The sequence below is a fragment of the Macadamia integrifolia genome, chromosome 1 (genome assembly GCF_013358625.1).
Source record: "Macadamia integrifolia cultivar HAES 741 chromosome 1, SCU_Mint_v3, whole genome shotgun sequence".
Classification (NCBI taxonomy): domain Eukaryota; kingdom Viridiplantae; phylum Streptophyta; class Magnoliopsida; order Proteales; family Proteaceae; genus Macadamia; species Macadamia integrifolia.
In genome coordinates, this window is record NC_056557.1 from 31,385,144 (window position 1) to 31,406,911 (window position 21,768).

Consider the following 21,768-nt stretch of genomic DNA (forward strand, 5'->3'; position numbering starts at 1 on the left):
GTGTGAACTATCAAAGAGACTATGGGTTTCCAGTCCTTTGGGTCTAAATCTATCCCATTTACAATATCTTATATTAATCTGTGCAGGAATTTTTTCCTACCCCATAACAGGGGCAGGATGAGCTTATGGCTTTTTGGCCCAAGGATGACTTCTTTGAGTAGAATGCAGCTTTATGAAGAAAGGAAATAAGGTGGAAGCATTGGCTACGTATACCATTCCTCAACTGAAAATTGAACACCAAAAATCTCATCAAGTCTTTCATTTTTTGAATTTGAAAAGTCTGGCATGTAAAGCAGCTATCTGGAAATCTACTTTTATGTATTTAAACACTAATTTCTCTTTGCTACTGAATTCACTTTTTCTCATTAAATAAATAAATTAAAAAAAAAAAAAAAATGAAGAAGAAGAAAACAATGGTGAAAACCTGCAACACAACAGAAGAAATATGTCCTATGAGTTTCTAAGAGGGCAAAAAGGGAGGATGGCACAAAGGCAATGCAAGATCCAAAATAAAATTAACTTGCAACACCTATCTAAAACCTTCTTCAGGTTTTCCCATCTCTCCCTGGAACCAATGATAAATGAGGTTCAGGGAACTTGCAATTTATAAGCACTCAAAGAAGTAAAGCATCTTCTAAACAGTTATTAAAAAAAAAAACTGGTGAACAAAGGAAATTGAATAATGCCTTGTTTTCTCTGAAAGGCCTGTCTTCTCCTTATTTGTAAGAACCTTTCACAAGGATAAAACCATGGAGAGGCTCCAGACTATCAGATCACAAGAATGGGATTATTTAATAATGGGTGGGAGTGAACTGAGGATGGGTAATTGACCACTATTTAATCCACATCTTGGCCCATGGTATGTAGTAATTTTCCATCATTTAATCCACATTGCATACCCATGAAGCAAACCCACAATTGAAAGATAAGGTTTACCAATTTCATAGAGGTGGGAGTGAGGTGAGGAAGAGTAACCATGGCATGACATTGTCTTAAATACTAAATTCCAGTGAGAATATGTCATGTTAAGAGAAATAAATGTGGGGCCAGTCAGTATGGGCTCATGGGACTAGTCAAGTCGGATACACGAAGAAAAAAAGAACAAGAAGTAAAATGCCATATAAAATGTTATCCATAAATTATTTAATAGTATGAGCCAAACGAGGAGAGAAGGGGTAGGGGATGGCCTTTCTACATATTTGTACTTGGGAAGGGGATGGGCGTATTGTTTTTCTACTTGTAAAAGGAGAAGTTTAAAAGCTGATGACAAACTTAGGTAGCTTAACTTAGTGAGATAGCTAATAGTAGCATTTGAGTCATTTATAGGGATCTATATAAGCTAGCAGCATTTTGATTATTGTTGTCATTTGTGGAAGTTAGTTTTAGAAAACAAAGTTTCCTGAAGAATTCATTAGTCTCACTAAAACTGATCATATCTAGTGGAATTGTTCATATTACTACCAATTGGAATGCCCCTAGCTCTAAAAAGAAGCAACACAAAATGAGGGCAAGAAAACAAAAATTATGCATTGATAATGACTACAGAAAACACTATAACAAAATTGATTTCTCCACATCAAATCTACTCATGCGCTCTTTTTTTTTGGCTAGCTCTTGTCTGATTGCTTCACCCCTTTGCACACATAGAAACATACTTATCTTCACAACAGATCAAGCACACAAGTCTTTTTTTCTTTTTTCTGATGACGGGTATCCAGCCCTTTGGCCAGACTAGTCCCTTAAGTTCATACTGACCCTACAACTACATAGAACGGATCATACTGGGGTTGAATGAGAACCATTCAACTTTCACCAAAAGCAGTGAAGAACACTAAACACCCTGTGTGAGTGGCCCTAAGGAGGTAAAAGGAGTTGAACTCAGAACCACATCCTTTCTGAGGTGAAGGTCCCTTGCCAACTCCGCTACAATGATTTATAAATATTGAAAAGATAACTCCCAACATTTTTTTAGGGGGGATTCTATTAGGAAATTTGACGCAATTAAAGAAATTATCGTGATCTAAGGATGCCATGAAATGCTACTCCTCAGTAATTCCTAGTGTCATCTATAGTCTAGAGAGATTTCAAACTAGTGAAATTTCTCAAACAAAAGGAATCAGAACACCAATCTAATAAAAGCAGAAAAGGTTAAATAACCAGCCTTGAACTTTGCTAGCATGATTTTGAACTTGTCAAATTCATTGAGTGATGTAGATTGAGCTGCTAAAATAAGGGGTGGTCGGTAAAAAACGAACCAGGCCAGCCAGTTCCAATTCTAGCCACTTGAACCAGAAACAGGTCAGCCACAACATGGGTCAATCGAGCCAGCCAACCTGTTGGTGCTGTTCACGAAAGTATTGTTCACGTTGGGTCCAATATTGACAATTGGCTTGGAGGAGTAGCTGTTAGGATATTAGATATTATTTTCTATTTTTATTTTTTTGTTTTTGTTTTGGCAAGTAAAGCTTTGTTACTTAGGAAGTTTTGTTTCCATTTTAGGTTTGTCTTGGATGAGAATATAGTCTTTTACGTTAGGAGATATTAGCCTTATAGAAGTTTTCATTTTTATTTTGACGTGACTGTCAAGTAGTTAGGTTTAGAAAAAAGTAGTTTTTTAAATTTTAGTTTCTAAACTTTTGAAAGTAGTAGAGCAAGAAATAAATAGTCATCTCAAAGAGATCTACGTCGAAGGTTTCAAAGAAGAAACAACCAAGTTGATTGTAGACTACCAAGAAGAAGGATCCGATGAGATTAATACTACACTAGAGGCTGAAGAGGTGGAGAACTTGATAGAGAAAATTTTTGTGGATATGGTGGTCAAAGACGGATCATATATCAAAGATGATTACCTTGAGTTTATGATGCCGCTTGAAGTTTCGGAATAACTAGAGCCACGACTCTAAGATTTTATTCCATTCATCAAGGGATTGCCAGAATTCTACTACGGATTGAAGATTATGTGCTTAATACTAAAATCAGTCCTACACTTAACCATGACAGGGCTGTATTTAGCCCAAAGATTGGGTTTATTTAAGGCCATCAAATCAGTAGGGAGTTTTGGGATTTTGAGCATATATTTTGATCAAATCATGTGAGGTTTTTGTTTCCAAAATTAGCAATGTTAGTATAGAGCAATCGACGCCATGAAGAAGATAGAGAACGCTTCGATGATTTTGGGGCTCCAACTTGTTGATCAACTGCATGTGGCTTTCCAGCTCCCTACTATTACTCATTTATAGAGTCCTAAGATCCATTGAACAATGGGTCTTCTCCAATCAACGGAATCGCCCCTAAAATCTCTCCTTCTGTTAATGGTCACTTATTTTAGTTCCGTGAGAAGCCGGATGGCAACCTCACAACATCTCCCACTTGGCATTCTGACCAAATTCACATTTTTCGTTCTCATTTTTAGGAACTAACACTATGAAAAATTCTATTCACGTTTCCCAATTCCAGGAACATTCATGATGATATTTTCATTTCCATTCCCATTTTCAAGAACATCAGTATATATATATATATATATATATTCTATTTACATTTCCAATTTTCAGGAATTACTTTCACATTTCGAGTTCCCATTTCTAAAAACTTTCGTCATGACGTTTCCAGGAACCATTTCCATTCCTATTTCCATAAACAATATTCATAAAATTTTAATTGTCATGACAAGGAACATTCAGTTCCAATTCCAGACTTAGACTGACCTAAGTCCCATATATATTTCAAACACTTAGTTTCAATTCCAGCCTTAGATTACCCTCAGTATGATTAAATTTACATGCTTAGCATAAGCTTCCACAAGAATTCTCTTTATGAGGGGATCGTCTATAGTATCGCTCGTTGGTATATAGGTTACTTTAATTTCACATTTTTCTATTGTATCTCGAATATAGTGGTATCGTATTTCTATATGTTTTCTCTTCGAGCTATTTGTACCACTATGTATCAAGCTTATTATTGCTTGATTATCACAGAATATTTTCACTTATCCATTTACAAAATTCAGCCCAAATTCATTTAAGAATCGTCTTATCTAGACTACATGAATACTTGTCATACTATAAGCAATGTACTCAGCTTTCCGTGTGTGCTTAGCAATACACCTTTGTTTCTTACTACCCTAAGAAACTACTGCACCTTCATATATAAACACATGACCAGAGGTGGACTTACAATCATCTCTATTATATCCAACGTTAGCATTGGAGTATCTAATAACCTCAAGTTTTTTTACTTGAGAACACAATTTCAAGTGTTTAGTTCCTTTGATATACTTCACAATCCATTTTGCTGCTTCTCAATGGGCAGAGCTATGATTACTTTAGTATCTACTTACCAAACTAAATGGATAGGCCAAATTCAGTCATGTACACATCATTGAGTACATTAAACTACCTACTGCCTGAGCATAAAGTGCACTCAACTTTTCTTGTCCCTCTTGAGGACATAGACTTTTCAATAAAGTATTTCCTAAGACTATTCGAGTTGATAAGGAATTTCTATTCTACATCTCAAATCTTTTCAACGTTGCGTTCAAGTATTTTTCTTGACTCAAACACAACCTACGTTGTGTTTTATCTCTAAAGATTTGAATTCCTAGGATATAGGATGTTTTCCCGAAATCTTCATTTCAAATTGGTTACTGAGTTCGTACTTGATTCTCTTCAGCATATCCAAGTTATTTTCAACCAATAGTATGTCACCAACGAGAGAATAGTAAAACTACTCCAACTCTTCAAAATATATACACAGTTGTCTATTTGTTAACTATGAAATTTTTATCAAAAGATCATTTAAATACCACAGACATGAGGATAGTTATAATCCGCACAAATACATTTTGGGCCTACATACATTATGTTCTTGTCACATTACCTGAAACCTTCAGGTTGTTACATATATATACAATTTCTTCCAACTCATCGTTGAGAAAAATAGTTTTGACATCCATCTGGGACAACTCTAAGTCCAAATGTTCAACAAGTGTCAATATCAATCTAATAGAGGCAAATTTCGATACCAACGAATAAGTATCCTGATAGTTTATTTCTCCCTTTTTCGTAATATTCTTTTGCAACTACCCGGACCTTGAATTTATCAACAGTCCCACCTTTTTATACTTTTCTTAAGCACCAATTTGCAACCTATAACATTTCTATCTTTTGATAGATCACAAAGTTCTCATACTTTGTTCTTGGTGGTAGAATCAATTTCCTCCCGCATGACCTTCCACCGTTCACCTGAGTCTTGCAATTTCATCATTTTACTTTAAGTTATGGGATTGACTACTTTTTCCATAGTTGTATAAGCTGTATGATAGGATAGCTCACATAGATAAAGGGTAGTAGTCATCTAAATAAGTTGGGGGCACTCTTGTTCTTTTACATTCACTTACCTAAGGTTTCGAATCTTATCCTTGATGATCAACTTGATCTTCATGGGCTTGAATTCCTTAATCAAAAAGTGTGTGGTTCCTTTTGAGGGAACCAACATTTATAGTCAACATCAATGACATGCAAGGGTGTTTTAACCTCCTAATACGGTTTCTCTTCTAGTTTCTAGAAACTCCACAATACAATTCTCAATTACCTCTTTTCCAAGGTGATTTTGATCCTTTAAGGATATTTTATGAACTTGTATGTGATCATTCTAAATCCAACTTATTCCTATATGACACATATATTAGTACATAGGCTACTAATCCCCACTTCCTTAATTTTTTTTAGTTTGGTTTCCTGCTTGCCCCTAGTTCATAAGGTATAATCTTATTATGCAATAACATAAATCCATGAAAAAACACTCCATAATGTTGGGCTTTTTCGGAATCACAGTTCTATATGTCAACAACATGATCACATAATGCCCAAAGACTATATTAAGTAATTCAAAATCCCAATCTCCTTCTCCAAGACTGAAATTGCATCGACTGTTAACATACTTTGCCCGACGTCTAGATGTTGTCAAGCATAGGGGTGAAATGGTGAGCGGTCAACCTGGAGGAAATGAAAGGGAGGCCAAGATAAGTGATCAAAAGGGAACCAAAGGAGCAGGTAGTGAGGAGTATAAGGTTGGCTTTAGTGTCAATAGTAACACCAGCAAGGAAGATGTTGGATTCGAGGAGGTTAATGTGGAGGCCAGAGATGGACTCAAAGAGGTGGAGGGAGGATAGAATGGACTCAATGGAACGCGATCAGCTTTGGAGAAGATCATGAGGTCATCTACAAAGGCCAGATGGTAAGGCCAATGGATTTGCATTTGGGGATGGGAGAGATGAAGAGGTCATTAGTTTTATATTGAAGGAATCCGGAGAGTACCTCTAAAGCCAAAGAGAAGGGGAGGTAGGAAAGTGCGCAACCTTGCTAATACCCACCGAAGGGCCAAAGTGACCGGCAGGGGGGTTGTTAACAAGGATAGAGAGAGATGGGGAAGAGATGCAAGCATAAATCCAATCCATAAAGAGGATCAAAAAGGACATGGAGAGGAGAACACGAAAGATGAAGTCCTAACGAATGGAATCGAAGGCTTTGTGGATGTCGATCTTGAGGGCGTAGGGAGAGTGAGATTTATGGTCAAAGTCCCGAACGATCTTGTGACAGAGAATGATGTTATCTGCAATGCTCCTACCAGAAATAAAGGCGCACTGGTTGGGATTAACCAGGGAATCAATCACCCTTTGGATCCAGGAGGCAAAAATTTTGGCAATAAATTTGTAGAGAAGAAGGTTACATAAGGAAGTGGGTCTAAACTCAAGCAGGGAGGTAGCCCCATCTTCCTTGGGGATGAGACAGAGGAAGGTATGATTGATGCCTTTGATCTGACAGGGCAATAGGAAGAAGCACTTGATGGTAGATATAAGGTCAGACTCAATAAGATCCCAACAAGAGTTGAAGAAGCCCAAACTGAACCCGTCGGGGCCAGTGGCTTTGTTGGACTTATGGGAGAGACCTATGGTGCGGATCTCCTCATAAAAAAGGATGGCACTAAGAAGGGGGAAGAGATCAGCGGGGGACTTGCTGATCAACTGCATGTAGCTTTTCAACTCTACTGTTAGTATTTTATGGAGTACTAAGATCCGTTGAACAACGGGTCTTTTCCAATCAACGGAATCGCCCCTGAAATCTCTCATTCCGTTACGGTCACTCTTGTAACCATTATTGTAGTTCTGTGATGAGGCGGATGGCCACGCCACAACAAGTGCACAATTAAGTTGTTGATTTCAAGGAGAAATTCCAACAATTGAGTACTTACAGTCAGAATTGAATTTGCCCTTAAGATTGGCTATCGAACTTGCCTTTTATGGGAGGATATCAACCAGCATAAAGAATGAATTAATTCATAGATTTAACTAGCCTTTGACTCGCTGATTTTAAGGAGATTTCTGATTTAAAGGAAGGATTGCATTTTCCAAACCTAGGTTAGAGGGGAAAGAGATCCCCTCATAGCCTTGTGTAAAGTTTGTGGTTGGTTTCATAAGGTCCCCTAGATGATGCCCTCGACTTAGGGGAGCTTTCATGTTTTGAATTTGTGGATTATGACATTTTCTGTCCTTTTGGACCTACCCTAGTAGGGGAGCTAGGCTTCTTGTCTTTTTTTAGTTATCGTTAGCCTCCTTCTCATGGAGCCTGTCCATGTGGGGTGGGAGTGTTACCTTAGTATGTACATATTTCTTTTCCCTTCCTAACAATGTTGATTATCTATCCAAAAAAACAGATTGGCTAGGCTGCTGTATGCCATAAGCTCTCTCTCTCTCTCTCCTTTCGAAATGATCCCTTACCCCTCCTGTATGGAGCTCAAGAACGCACTTTGTGGATTCAGAATGTCAAGAGACGGTTAAAACAGAATTCAGATTTTGATGGCTGGTATTACTTATTAGTCTTTGTTCCCTCTATTGTTTGATATTTTATTTTGTAATAAGAATTTTGGGAAACAGCCTCCTTACTAAGCAGGGGTAAGATTGTTTACATTATGATCCTCCATAGACCACATAGTGATGGGAGCCTCATGCACTAGATACGGCCTTAAGTTATAAGAATTTGGATGACAATAAGTCAATTAAAGTCAATAGGAAATAAATAATTGACACCTGCTGGTTAAAAGAGCAAGCAGTGAGATTTTCCGGAGCTTATGAACTATTATATGGATCTTTTCTTTCTTTAGTCTCCTGGGACTTCGCAAAAATAAATAAATAAATAATTCTAGAAATGCAGTTCTCCAAAAACACGGAGTTCTAAACCAATTGGTAGGATTAAGTATCCTACCGATTGATTCTTATGGTTCTATCCATGATATCACAAGTTATTTTGGACCCTACAGCTTTACTGGCTTCCCAGAGCCAAGTAACTCCTTCCTTTTCCAAAGCAGAATAGAGAGTAATAAGGAAGGAATAACCAAGACAGCTACATTTTGATAATTTCCGTTCGACTTTTAAACTATATTCAATACCAATATAATACCTTTCGACACAAATCTTAAATTTAGTCAATCAATATAACGATCAATATCAATACTTTAATTCTTGATATTTAATATATCTTAGCATATCTCATCTCCAATACAATACAATACAATACCCTCCGATATACATTTTAAATTTAACCAGCCAATATAGTAACTGATGCCCATACTTTAATCCTTGGGTCACTCCCGAGGGGCAGAATGGCATTATCAACCAGGATTGATTTTATGTAAATGTTGGCCAAGGTTGAGTAAGTGCTCCAGCCCACTTTCACATTCTTGTCATTCACATTTCCTTGTATACCGACTCTGCTGATGCAACCTCTAGAGATCTCACTGCATGTATTCATCATAGAACATTAAGTGGTATCCTGTTTTGCTTCATCTGTTGGATCACATATTCTACATTCTTAAACTGACATGTAGCCGTAAACAATTTCTTCATCTCATTGTAAGGATGAAGGCCCTATTAAAAAACAAGTTATGAACCTATGACATGAAAGCCTTACCTTTCACGGTTGCCCTTTTTCGCAAAAGAACGAAGGATTCAGGGACATTCTACTCTCTGTGTAGTCCTGTTGAGAATATTCTTAAAATACTCCTCAGCTTCTGTTAAAGCAAACACTTTGATTATCGACTCCAATCTGATCATAATCAGCGGCTGAAATTAGTATTTGGAACTTGGAAGCTGCTTTGAGCTTCCATTCTCTCAGTATCTGCATAGTTTAGAGGATACCATGTTTAACACCATGTATCATGCCAAATAGCTTCACTGAAAGACAGCTTAAGACAATTATGAACACGTAGGGAAAAATTTTCTCATTATATTGGAACAAGCAAACAGGGCAAACACATGATGAAAACAGAGACCTGAAATGACAATGACGGGGCGGTTGCATCATATTTAGCAATGAGAAAAAAATAAATTCTGATCCATATCTACAGTTACTAGAATTATAATGAACATCTAAACAGGGCAGGAAAAAAAAATCCCATCATAAAACAGAAATAACATAAACAAAACTACAGCAGCAGGAAAAGAATGAATGTGAAGTTCAACAACGTGGAGAGAATAATTTTATTATCTGGATGACATGTCATCTTTCTGTAGTGTAAGAAAATCAAAAAAATATAAAATAATGGCAACAATAAATTGCATTCCTCATTTCCACAGTACTGAAACCATATAAAACTGCCCAGCAGTCACTCCGTTATCATAACAAACACAAAATTGCTCTTATTTTGACTCATCCATTGGGCAATTCTTCTCAATAAGAACACACAATGATTTGGTGGCATCTGTCAACTCAGCCTTTGTAAATGCATCCAAAAGCCTATTACATGTGGAGATATCAAAATCTGTGGCTGTGGACTGTTTCCATTCTCCAAGAACTTCTTCTGCTTCTTTCAGCTGCCCAAGAATCAGATAAGAAGAAAGAATACATATATAATTTCTGCTTGTCATTTTCTGTGAAGTCATTCTCAAAGACTTCCATATTTCATCAATTCTCTGTTTGTTTCTCAGTCCAGTATAAAGAATAATAAGGAAGTCATAAGTTATCTGTTCTCTCTGAGTAATCCTTTTATCAGCCTCAACTAGAGAGTTGGACTCCGAGTTGACAAGATGACCTGTGGTAACATATATGTCGGTCAGTTTGGCATATGTCACCCAACCGTCATTAGAATTGGAATCATGACTCATTTCATCCAGAATCCGTCTTAGTCCGTCAATGTCAAGAGTGGCAGCACACGCACTTATCCAAAGGTTGTAAGTGAAAAGATCTGGTGGGACCTTCTGTCGTTTCAGCTCTTCAACAACTGAAGAGATCTTGTCCAACTGCCCAACTGACATGTATAATGTCATCATCTCATTATATGTAAGGGCACCAAAGGTAAGGTTTGATTCCTTAATCCTTTCAAAAAACTTCTCTGCTCTTTCAGTAAGTTTTGCACCAGCATACGAGTGAAGAAGTGCAGTGTAGGTTTCACCAGTTTTCACGTTCAGAGGTAGCTCTTCAAAGTAGCGTTCAGCAGCATCAACTCCGAAAACTTTAGTCATCAAATCGATGCGAACTGCATAATCAGAGTCCAATAACTCAGACTCCAGATGAGTAACCATCCACTCTGATATCTGCAAGCTTATATCAGTTTCAAAACAACTTTCAATAACTTCTATTACAATCATGTGTAGAAAGAAAAGTTACTGATTTCTCAAAGTCACGAAGTATTAACTCCATGTTCAATTGAGAAGTCCATCCATAACTGATATACAGAGTCCTAGCTAGTAATCGGCCATTAATGCAATCACAAGAAGCATCCAAATGCATGGGTTAGAACTGACATTCAATGAATCTTACCTAGAAGACCTTGTAGGCCAAAAAATCAATATGATTGAATAGACTTGTGTCTTGGAAAGTCAAGAATACCAACTAAAAATGATTGAGAAAAGAAAATAGATTGAACAGCTACTATCATTCATTAAAGATGTAAAAGACCATGTTCGGGAACCTAGAATTCTGCCATAAAGGAAGTTGACGAGGTGGATCCTTAACCACTGCAATTGAGGTTAGTAGAGGTTTGATGCAGTAGCACTATCATGGCTGAATCGATATGACCAGATGTAGAAACCCAGACCAAAGCGGACCCGACCCAACCCAACCCAGGTTTTTGGACCAACAATGGTTGGTAGGGATTTAAAACTATATCGGGGGTAATTATGTAAACTTTTAAGTATTATGTTGGGGAAAATTATGTAGGAAGTAGAGTTCAATTCAGTTTACATAACTTTTATGCATTATATTGGCAGTCCAACAGAATGAAGTTGATTTCTCTTGAATATGTTTCTTTCATTCTCAAGTTCTGTGAAATAGTACCTACCCTTAGGGCATCCCCGTCTCTACAATCTGATTTCAAAACCCAACTGGGATTTTGAGAAACAAAACCTAGTGCAGGACTGGTTTCCCCCGTTCTGCCAGAATCAGCTTCAGGAGCTTCTTATTAGTTCTCTGACTTCTGATTGGATTAACTATTGCTTGGGTTCCAGAGAACCTTCTGCTGCGATTCCACTCCCAAAGCCTCAGTTGAGCTGGAACCCTTGTGAGAGAGAACTCTCACTCAAATTAGTTCTCCTACCACTGGGTTTGGTTTCATTCTAAGGAGATGACCTGGTGACACTATTTTAAATGTCAGCATATCTCCCTTCTTTTCCAATATAAGCTATCCTTTATCCTACTTCTAACCTTTTTTTATCGTCTAGTCTGCCCTTGGTCATTGATTCGTAATTCCTCTAATATCCTTGCTCATATTCATTTACCGAAACTACCCCTATTAAATTCTGATTATTTACAAATATGTCAATAAGCCATTCCCCTTCAATACAAAATTTTTGTTGATTGGGTGAGCCCATCAACATTACTTTCGAATCATTCTAACTTGGGTATTGTGGTTGAAATTGCTTCTGCTTTAGCCACGGTCTCAATTCCTTACAACTATAGTTCTGATCCAGGATCACAATCACTGTTGAAATTTTATTTGGCAGGAGATACAAGAAAGAACTCTTCTATAAACTTTATTTCAGTGATATTCAGCAACTGTGATCTTACATTTTTCCGTATAACTTATTATTATGTTCTGGTTGATCAATGATGACCTTCAGATTTGAGGATTTCAAAAGGAATCGTACTTCCGTCGAAATTTCTAAGCATGTTTCAGGTGAAATTTCCATCAATTATCGTTTTCCAGTTGACTGAAAAAAATGTACCCCCCACTAGTTGGAACTGGAACAGATTGGGATTTTGGGTCTCTAGGATGCACTTCACCTAGTGCAAAAGAGACCTTGAGACATGCCTTTTTTTCCCACCCAATAATTTTCAGATCTTTTATTTCTCAAGGAAGAATGAACTTTCTTTTTGGTACATACCAAAACACTCTTCTCAATCATTTTATCTGGTGAATATTCCAGCAAATTCGGGGGTGGTTGAGTGGGTGCTGTTACTATTGGTTTTGGGGTTTAAAGATTTGATTTGTTAGAGATCATTACTGTTAAGTTTGTCTTGAATTCTTGATCCATTTTGAAGAATGACCCGCTCCGACATATTTTGGTGGTGAACCAAATGAGAAGTTAATGCAGGAGTAGATTACAAGAAACTACCCCAGCAATTTATAACCCCAAACAATACAAATAGAACCAGGAAACAAAGAAATAAGACCATCAAATAAACCCCCAAGGATACAATACCCATTTAGGAGAAAAACCAGCCCAAAACACAACCCGATAGGAGAGAGAAATACCTGCTATAGAGCTGGAGAGAGAGGTGCGGCCAGGTCTGTAGGAGTCCGATTGAACTGCACTCTTGTGCGTAGATAGTCCCTAGGGAGGGTACAGAAACCCCAAAAGTTGAGAGGAATCTGACGGCTGGTTGTGAAGTTACAAGCTTTCTTGTTTTTCTAACCTAGGAGAAATAATCGCAGGCTTCAGGAGAGAGAATCAAATCTGGTTTGTGACTTGGACAGATCTGAACTTCTGAATACTCACAACAGTCGTATACTTCAACAGCTGTAACTTTAGGATAAAATAGAAAGCTTTAAACAAGAAGAAACAAAGGGAAAAGTGGGGGAGGAGCGGTTGTCTCGGCCCGGGCTTCTCACACACAGCTATCCCGGCTGTTCTAAACAATTGACTGCAATTATTCTTTATTCAAATATGAAATTATGAATACATAGGCTTCTCTATTTATAGAGGGCAGAATAGCAATCAAACTACTACTAGGAGCTAGTTTCCCAATAGGACTAGACACTCCTACTACAATTAGGAATTCAAAATTGGACTAGGAATAATAAACATATGTGGAAAACAAATAGAGTCATAAGACAATTTGGACTCGACATACCACTTACTCAACTCGATGGGCCCAATGGACCACTAATTAATTAAAAACAACTACTAATTATTCCCCTAGCCGATGGGCCCAATTGGCCCTTATTTGTACTTAGCCACTCAGGTGGACCAAGTAGGGGTTCGGTTGGCTTCTTGGCTAGACCCTAGCCACTCAGGTGGACTAAGGCTGGACCCTTCTTCCTCTCATATTTCCATCTATAATGTGGATCTACATCAGCTCCCCCTTTCTTAGAATCATTCAACTCCGATGAATGGGTAAGGGACATGTAGTGCTCATAGAGGTCCGTGTCAAAGCGTTGAAAGTCATCGGCATGGATCCAAGCACAATCCTCTCGTGGTCGACCTTTCCATTTGATGAGGAAGGAGTACTACCCTTTGCCCCCACAAACTGTGGTGAACTTGTTGTCGAGAACATCTTCGATGACATCATCTTTAGGGTTTGCAAATTGAGGAAGTTTGAGGGTGTGTTCAGTGTCACCGTCATCAGAATGGTGTCCCAAATATATCGTCAGATCAGGTACATTGAAGACATTGTTGATCTTTAGAGTAGGAGGTAACTCTAGCATGTAAGCATTAGTGACAATGCGCTTCAAGACCTTGTAGGGACCCATGTTCCGAGGATGGAGCTTGTGCACTGTACCAGGAGGAAACCTCTTAGGTGGAATTCAAACCATTACTAAATCACTAGGCTGAAATTCCACGTAGCGACGATGTCGATTGGCAGTTGCTTAGTATCCGTCATTGCTAACAGCAATGCGACGACGAACATCAGCATGAACCTCCATGATGTGTCTAAGGAACTCATCGGCTTCCACACCAATACGGGCCTGAGGTGGCAAAGGAACCAAATCAACCGGTCGTTGAGGCTACAGTCCAAGGGCAATCTCAAATGGTGTACGACCTATGGTGCGGTTGACGGAACTATTATAGGCGAATCCAACAATATCCAGTATAGATGGCTAAGTCTTTTTATAGTCTCGGACTAGACATCGGAGTAAGTTGCCAAGACTTCTGTTCACCACTTCGGTCTGTCCGTTTGTCTGAGGATGGAATGCAGTGGAGAACTTGAGTTTAGTATTTGTTTTCAGTCATAGAGTCTTCCAGAAGTAGCTCATGAACTTGACATCCCTATCTGAAACAATTGTCTGTGGTAGACCATGTATGCGCACTATCTCTTTGAAAAAGAGTTTAGCCAAGTGACTTGCATCAAGAGTCTTCTTGCACGGGATAAAGTGTGCCATCTTGGAGAAACGATCTACTACCACAAATATGGAATTATACCTTTCCCGTGTAGGTGGTAAGCCTAGGACAAAGTCCATGCTTATATTTTGCCAAGGTGCATGTGGAACGGGTAACGGTGTGTACAATCCTGTATTCTTCTTTTCTCCTTTGGCAAGTTGACAAGTGCGGCATCTCTATATCACATGTTGCACATCCTTTAAGAGTTGAGGCCAAAAGTATAAGTTTTTCATCATGGAGTATGTTTTGTCCTTGTCAAAGTGTCCACCCATTCCTCCTCCATGTAGCTCTCGAATCAAGTGATGCCTCAAAGAGGTGTTTGGGATGCAGAGGCGAGTGCCTTTGAAAAGATACCCATCATGTATAGCAAATTTGTTATCCCGTCCTCCTCCTTGTAGGTTGTTGAATACTTCTGAAAAATCAGCATCACTAATGTACTCCTCTTTGATGTGTTCCACTCCTCCACTTTGTACTGTGAAGGTGTTCATCATCATCACCTTTCGACTAAGCGCATCAGCCACTTGATTCTCCTTCCCAGCTTTGTACTTGAGAGCAAATACGTATCCTTGCAAGTATGAGATCCATTTAGCGTGCCGATCACTAATGGTCTTTTGTGAATGCAAGTTGATGCAGTTGCACGATGGACTTAGAGAAAAAAAAAATCTTTTGATTTGATTCTCTTTGGATTTAGAAATAATTTCTTTTGTATTAGTTAGTTTCTAATTTTAGATTAGTTTCCATTTTCAAGTAGTTTCCATTAATTATTTGATTTTTCCTTTATATTAGTCATGTAATAGAGAAGAACTCAGTTTTGGAGATTTGAAGTTTTTTTGAAGAATTGAAATTTGGTATGAAAACCATGGCTGCCGAGGGCTGTTTTTCCCCTCCCTGATTCTCTGAAATCTTCTCTTCTTCTCTTCTCTGATTTTTTTTTCCTTCCCTCTTTTCTTCCCTGCTTCTTGTTGCTGCCGATGTGCTATCCTGTTTCTAGCGACTCCTGCAACTTACAGATCTGAACCGAGTGATACCTGCAACCGAATCTGAACTGATCTCTACGGCCCTTGCCAGTTCGTCGTGAGATCTGGAGCTAAGGTTATATGCTTAAGGTCGATTTCTCCCTCGGATTCTCAGCTAGAACACACAGGATTGTACGATCAAACTCAGGAATTGTTGCTGCCTTCACTCGCCCGCCAAGATCAGGTATTGGTAACTTCCTTTGATGGTATGAGGGTTGTTTCACTAGATTTTCACCAGAGTTTCGCAGGGTGATGAGCCGCAATTTCAAGGCCCTACTCCTCTCGTTTGATCCAGTCTCCTATTTGGGGATTTCGTGGTCGAAGCCGCAATCCCTTACCTGCGCTGGTTCTGTTAGATTGCAAGGACGGAGATGACTTTTCTTTTTTTATGGCTTAAGTAACCTAATTAGTGATATTTACGGCTAAGCTCTTCTTAGTAAAATTGTGTGTCATTATTCTCCTTTCTCTTTGATAAATTCCAGAATAAAGCCCTCATATTAAATTTTTGAGAAAATTGCATTGCCACCCCCTGAACTTCGGTCCTTATTCAACGCCACCCCCTGGATTTTTCGAAACGTCAAAGCCACCCCCTAAAAATTCAAAAAATTCCAAATCGGTCCCTGCCGTTAGCCGACCGTGAGAAATGAATAAAAACCGGTTAGTTTTTTTCTAATATACCCAAAATACCCCCACCTATTGTGAGAGGACAATATTGCCCTCTCCTTTATTTCCATCTCTTAAACCTATATCCCATCTCCCATCTCTCATCTCTTATCTCTCATCTCACTCCTCTCACTCACTCGGCCGGACAAGAAGAAGAAGACGACGACACCCCCTGCAACTCGATTCCCTTCCCTCCGGCGTTCCGATTCTATTCCCTCCGGCGTGCAAAGCCCTCCCCCCTCCGGGTGCCTATATCTGGTGATCCTGATACTAACAGTGTTGAAAACTTGAAAGGGGATAAGTACCGAGAGAACTTGGATCTGTTTCTGAGAAAAAGCAGCGAGCCTATGTCTGAGCCATTGTGGTCATACTCAGCACTCCTCTTGGAGAAGAATCAGAAGAGAATGCCGGCGGGGGAAAATGTGAGGATGAGGAAACGTTCTCTCAGCATTCCGGCTTTGGGGAAGCATGGGTCATTGCTCAATGGGCTCATCCTTTCCGGAGCACCTCAGAGGTAGCAATTTTCATCTCGAGGTTTTTTATGAAGGCTCTTGTTGGAGCATAAAGCAAGTCCATTTTCAATTCTGGTACGCATGTATGATTCATGGTTAAAAATGTAGAAAAAAAAGAGGGGGGGGGTAGATATATTTGATATGGTTCAATTCAGGCCGATCCGTGATCCAGAATGGTAGCGGTTGATGAAGGGGAGGAAAGAGGTTTTATCATTTGAAGGCAAATTTGTCCGATGTGACATTCTGACCTGATACGGTTGATCCGTATCGATGTCAATGATCGGTGGTAACAGATATCAGTGCCAATATCGTGAGTTAAATCCCTGGATGTGGTTATGTTGGTAGTAACTTGACACAATTCTATGGAGTTGGGTGATGAGGATGGTGATGATTATGATATTGTATGGCCACTCAAAAACAAAATGGGATTCTTACAAGTTCTTGCAGATTCCAAAATATTACCCAGGTATCAAACGATTGAATTGCCACATAACATTTCCAGATGGCACAACTAGGTGGAGAACCTAGAGACATCATCCAAGGTCTTGCAACTTGGAAAACCTTTCCGCCTATGGCTCTTAATAAAGTAGAAAAGCAGAGTAAATTTCATGTAGCCAACTTGCAGAAGAGAGTTAATTCAGAAGAGTGAAATAAAGGTAGACCAGTTAAAGGTGCAACCCAGTATCGAGCTAATGTTGAAGCGTATATGCTAACAACAACGCATCTTTCAAAGACTAGGGTTTAAAAACACTGAATCGAGATCCGGATTGGTCTCAGCCGATTTCAATTCACATCGAATTGGAATTGTTGTAGATGCCCTCTAGGATTTTTCCATACAAAACGGCTAAGACGAATCTGCCAGAATTGAGATCAGCCTTCTGCAGAATCCCGGAACGCAATTCGGACGCCGGAGGGGGGAGGGCTTTGCACGCCGGAGGGAATAGAATCGGACGCCGGAGGGAAGAGAATCGAGTTGCAAGGGGTGTCGTCGTCTTCTTCTTCTTGTCCGGCCGAGTGAGTGAGAGGAGTGAGATGAGAGATGAGAGATGGGAGATGGGATATGGGTTTAGGAGATGGAAATAAAGGAGAGGGCAATATTGTCCTCTCACAATAGGTGGGGGTATTTTGGGTATATTAGAAAAAAACTAACCGGTTTTCATTCATTTCTCACGGTTGGCTAACGGCAGGGACCGATTTGGAATTTTTTGAATTTTTAGGGGGTGGCTTTGACGTTTCGAAAAATCCAGGGGGTGGCGTTGAATAAGGACCGAAGTTCAGGGGGTGGCAATGCAATTTTCTCTAAATTTTTAGTTCTAGAACTACCCTAGCTATCATATAATTATTTCTAAGGCCCTACTTGTTTCTCAAATTACAAGAATACCCTTCAACCATTAAATTTGAGATTTTTAGTCATTCTTGTGGGCCCTAAACGATCCGATTTCAGTCCTTGGAATCTGGATCCGCATCACAAGTATTTGAGTGCTTCATGATCCGAATAGAGCACAAACTCTTTGCCAATTAAGTAATGCCTCCAATGCTTGAGGATTTGAACAATAGCATAGAGTTACTAAATCATAGGTAGAATACCTTCTTTTTGCATCATTCAACTTTTCACTATAGAAGGCAATCAGATGGCCCTCTTGCATAAGCACTCCTCCTATCCCAACATGGGATGCATCAGTAGCCACTTCAAACATAAGATCAAAATTGGGTAGTCTAAGCACTGGTGCTTCTGTCATCTTTTGTTTGATCAAGTTGAAAGCTTTAGTGGCTGCCGGAGTCCACTGAAATGGGATTTTTCCCCCTTTTGTGCATTCTGTAAATGGGGCTACAACGGCGCTAAAATTTTGGATGAATCGTCGGTAAAGTGAAGCAAGACCGTGAAAGCTACGAACCTCGGTCAAGGTCTTTGGAATAGGCCAATCAACGACACTTTTTACCTTCTCCGAATCAGCTTCTATGCCTTGTGAAGACAATAAAACCAAGGAAGATGACCTTGGGCAGCATAAAAAAACATTTCTTCACGTTGATGTATAACTTTTATGCCCGTAATACTCTCATGACACGTCTCAAATGCTACAAGTGTTCATTTTGTGTTTTGTTGTATATTAGTATGTCATCAAAGTACACTGCGAGAAATTTTCCGATGAAGGGTCGTAGTACACGTGTCATCACCCTCATGAAAGTGCTAGATGCATTGGTGAGGCCAAAAGGCATAACCTTCCACTCATACAGGCCTTCTTTTGTTTTGAAGGTTGTTTTCCATTCATCCCCTGGACGGATTCGAATTTGATGGTAGCCACTCCATAGATCAATCTTTGAAAAGATGAGGCTCCTGTCAACATTTCAAGCATATCATCCAAAAGAGGAATAGAAAATTTGTACTTTACCGTGATTTTGTTAATGGCCCGGCTGTCAATGCACATACGCCATGATCCGTCTTTCTTTGGTGTCAATAGGGCTGGTACTGCACATGGACTCATGCTCTCAACCAAGAACCCTTTCTTTAATAAATCATCCACTTCTCTTTTGAGCTCGGCATGCTCTGTAGGACTAAGATGGTAAGTGGGCAGAATAGGGAGTACTGACCTAGGCACAAGGTCAATGGCATGCTGAATATCCCTCATTGGTGGTAGTTTATCAGGCAATTCCTCTGGCACCAAATCTGAAAAATCAATAAGTAATTGTTTGATTTGTGGGGGATGTTTGACCGCTATCACTGGTTCAACAGCCTTGGTAACAAGAGCTATAATTAAGCCGATTTCTTCACCAAGGGTCAGGAATTCTCTATGGGGCAGCATGCATAGCTTGTTGTCCACAGTGTTCTTGCTGAAATTTTCTTTGCATGGTTGCTTCTTTTGCTCAGTGGTTGTTTTGGAAGAGGTCTTAGCAACAGTCTTTAAGACATGTTGTCTCCTTAGTTGGGCAGCCCTTAACTTATCTTTTACCTGAGGTATGTTAAGTGGGTTTAGAATGAATGGTTTGCCTTTATGATCGAAGATGCATTGGTTCTTAGTACCTCCCACTAGCACATTGTTGTCATATAACCAAGGCCTTCCAAGTAGTACATCAGTGAGGACCATGGGGATGACATCACACCATACAATTTCTTCATAATCTGAGACCTTCAATGGGACTAACACCGTTGAGTTACAACCATGGTGTTGCTATCTAGAAGAGATACCTTATATGGCTGTGGATGGGATTCAGTCTTAAGCTTTCTGTCAATGACAAAGGCTTGAGATACCACATTCACACAACTTCCACTGTCCACAATCACTTGAGCTTTGTGAGGTCCACTAGACATTAAGGTGTAGAAGATATTGTGCCTCCTCCAGTCTTCACCCTTAGTTTCAGACACTAGGATTCTGACCACCACATTGACATAAGCATGAGGATCATCATTCTCTGGTGTAAGCTCATCTTCCAGTTCATCCTCCTCTCCTTCAACTGCAACATTAATAGTCCAATCGTCATCCTGAGGTTCATGGATTTGTAAATCCGGATTGGATTCGATGACACTGATGACAGAGTTGGATCGTCCCCGCTTAGGGCAGAATTTTGCCGTGTGTCCAGTCTTTCCACAACTGTAGCAAGTCACAGATCCACTCTCCCTTCCCATTGGAGCCTTCCCCTTATCCTGTGTATCTTGTGGAGCTCGGATACAAAATCCGGTGGGTTTGGTTGGTACATAAGGTTTTTTGTTGTTAGTTGGCTGGATGTACTTTCTGGAAGTTGTTTTGATCAAATCCTCTGCTTCTAGTGATTTGTCAAAACAAGTGCTTAAGGAGGGTACCTCGATCACACCAAGCTTATCACGAATATCATACCTTAACCCCAGTTTGAAATGGGATATGAGCAGTTCTTCATCTTCTTTATGGGCACCTGTTCGTGAAAGCAATTTCATTAAAATGATCAATATAATCTCCTACAGTCATAATACCTTGCTTGAGAGTATTCAACATGTCGTAGAGTCGACGTCGGTAGATGGGTGGTAAGAATCTATCGTTAAGGATAAATTTCAAGTCTTACCAATGCAATTAACAGCAGGTTGAACATTAGTTTGGGCAACAGTTGGTTGGGTGTTAGAGTGGGCAGCAGTACTCTCTTTTAGGTCAGCCAACTGTTGGTCATGTCCATCAAACCTCGTAGACAAGGCTTGGATTGCTTTAATCACATCTTGAAGGGTGGGTTGGGGTTCTTCTGTCTGAGCCATAGCTCTGATACCACTTAATGCAGGAGTAGATTACAAGAAACTACCCCAGCAATTTACAACCCCAAACAATACAAATAGGACTAGGAAACAAAGAAATAAGAGCATCAAATAAAACCCCAAGGATACAATACCCATATAGGAGAAAAACCAACCCAAAACACAACCCGATAGGAGAGAGAAAGACCTGCCATAGAGTTGGAGAGAGAGAGGTGCGGCCAAGTCTGAAGGAGTCCGATTGAGCTGCACTCTTGGGCGTAGATAGTCCCTAGGGCTAAGGAGGGTACAAAAACCCCAAAAGTTGAGAGGATTCTGACGGCTGGCTGTGAAGTTACAAGCTTTCTTGATTTTCTGACCTAGGAGAAATAATCGTAGGCTTCAGGAGAGAGAATCAAATCTAGTTTGTAACTTGGACATATCTGATCTTCTGAATACTCACAACAGTCGTATACTTCAACAGCAGTAACTTTAGGATAAAATAGAAAGCTTTAAACAATAAGAAACAAAGGGAAAAGTGGGGGAGGAGCAGCTGTCTCGGCCCGGGCTTCTCACCCACAGCTATCCCGGCTGTTCTAAACAATTGACTGCAATTATTCTTTATTCAAATATGAAATTATGAGTACATAGGCTTTTCTATTCATAGAGGGCAGAATAGCAATCAAACTACTACTAGGAGCTAGTTTCTTAATAGGACTAGACACTCCTACTACAACTAGGAATTCAAAATTGGACTAGGAATAATAAACCTATGTGGAAAACAAATAGAGTCCT

The 21,768-nt window shown here is 39.5% G+C and overlaps 1 protein-coding gene across 2 annotated transcripts in view; it reads right to left on the minus strand.

The window, feature by feature from the left end:
* Positions 1-9,506: 9,506 nt before the first annotated feature.
* LOC122084060 (pentatricopeptide repeat-containing protein At5g09450, mitochondrial) overlaps positions 9,507-21,768 on the minus strand; it is a 19,552-nt gene continuing 7,290 nt past the window's right edge. For both annotated transcript variants that reach the window (XM_042652100.1, XM_042652093.1), the window contains exon 3: positions 9,507-10,588. In XM_042652100.1, the coding sequence (XP_042508034.1) occupies positions 9,695-10,588 (894 nt within the window). In that variant the 3' untranslated portion in view covers positions 9,507-9,694. The remainder of the gene's footprint in view (positions 10,589-21,768) is intronic.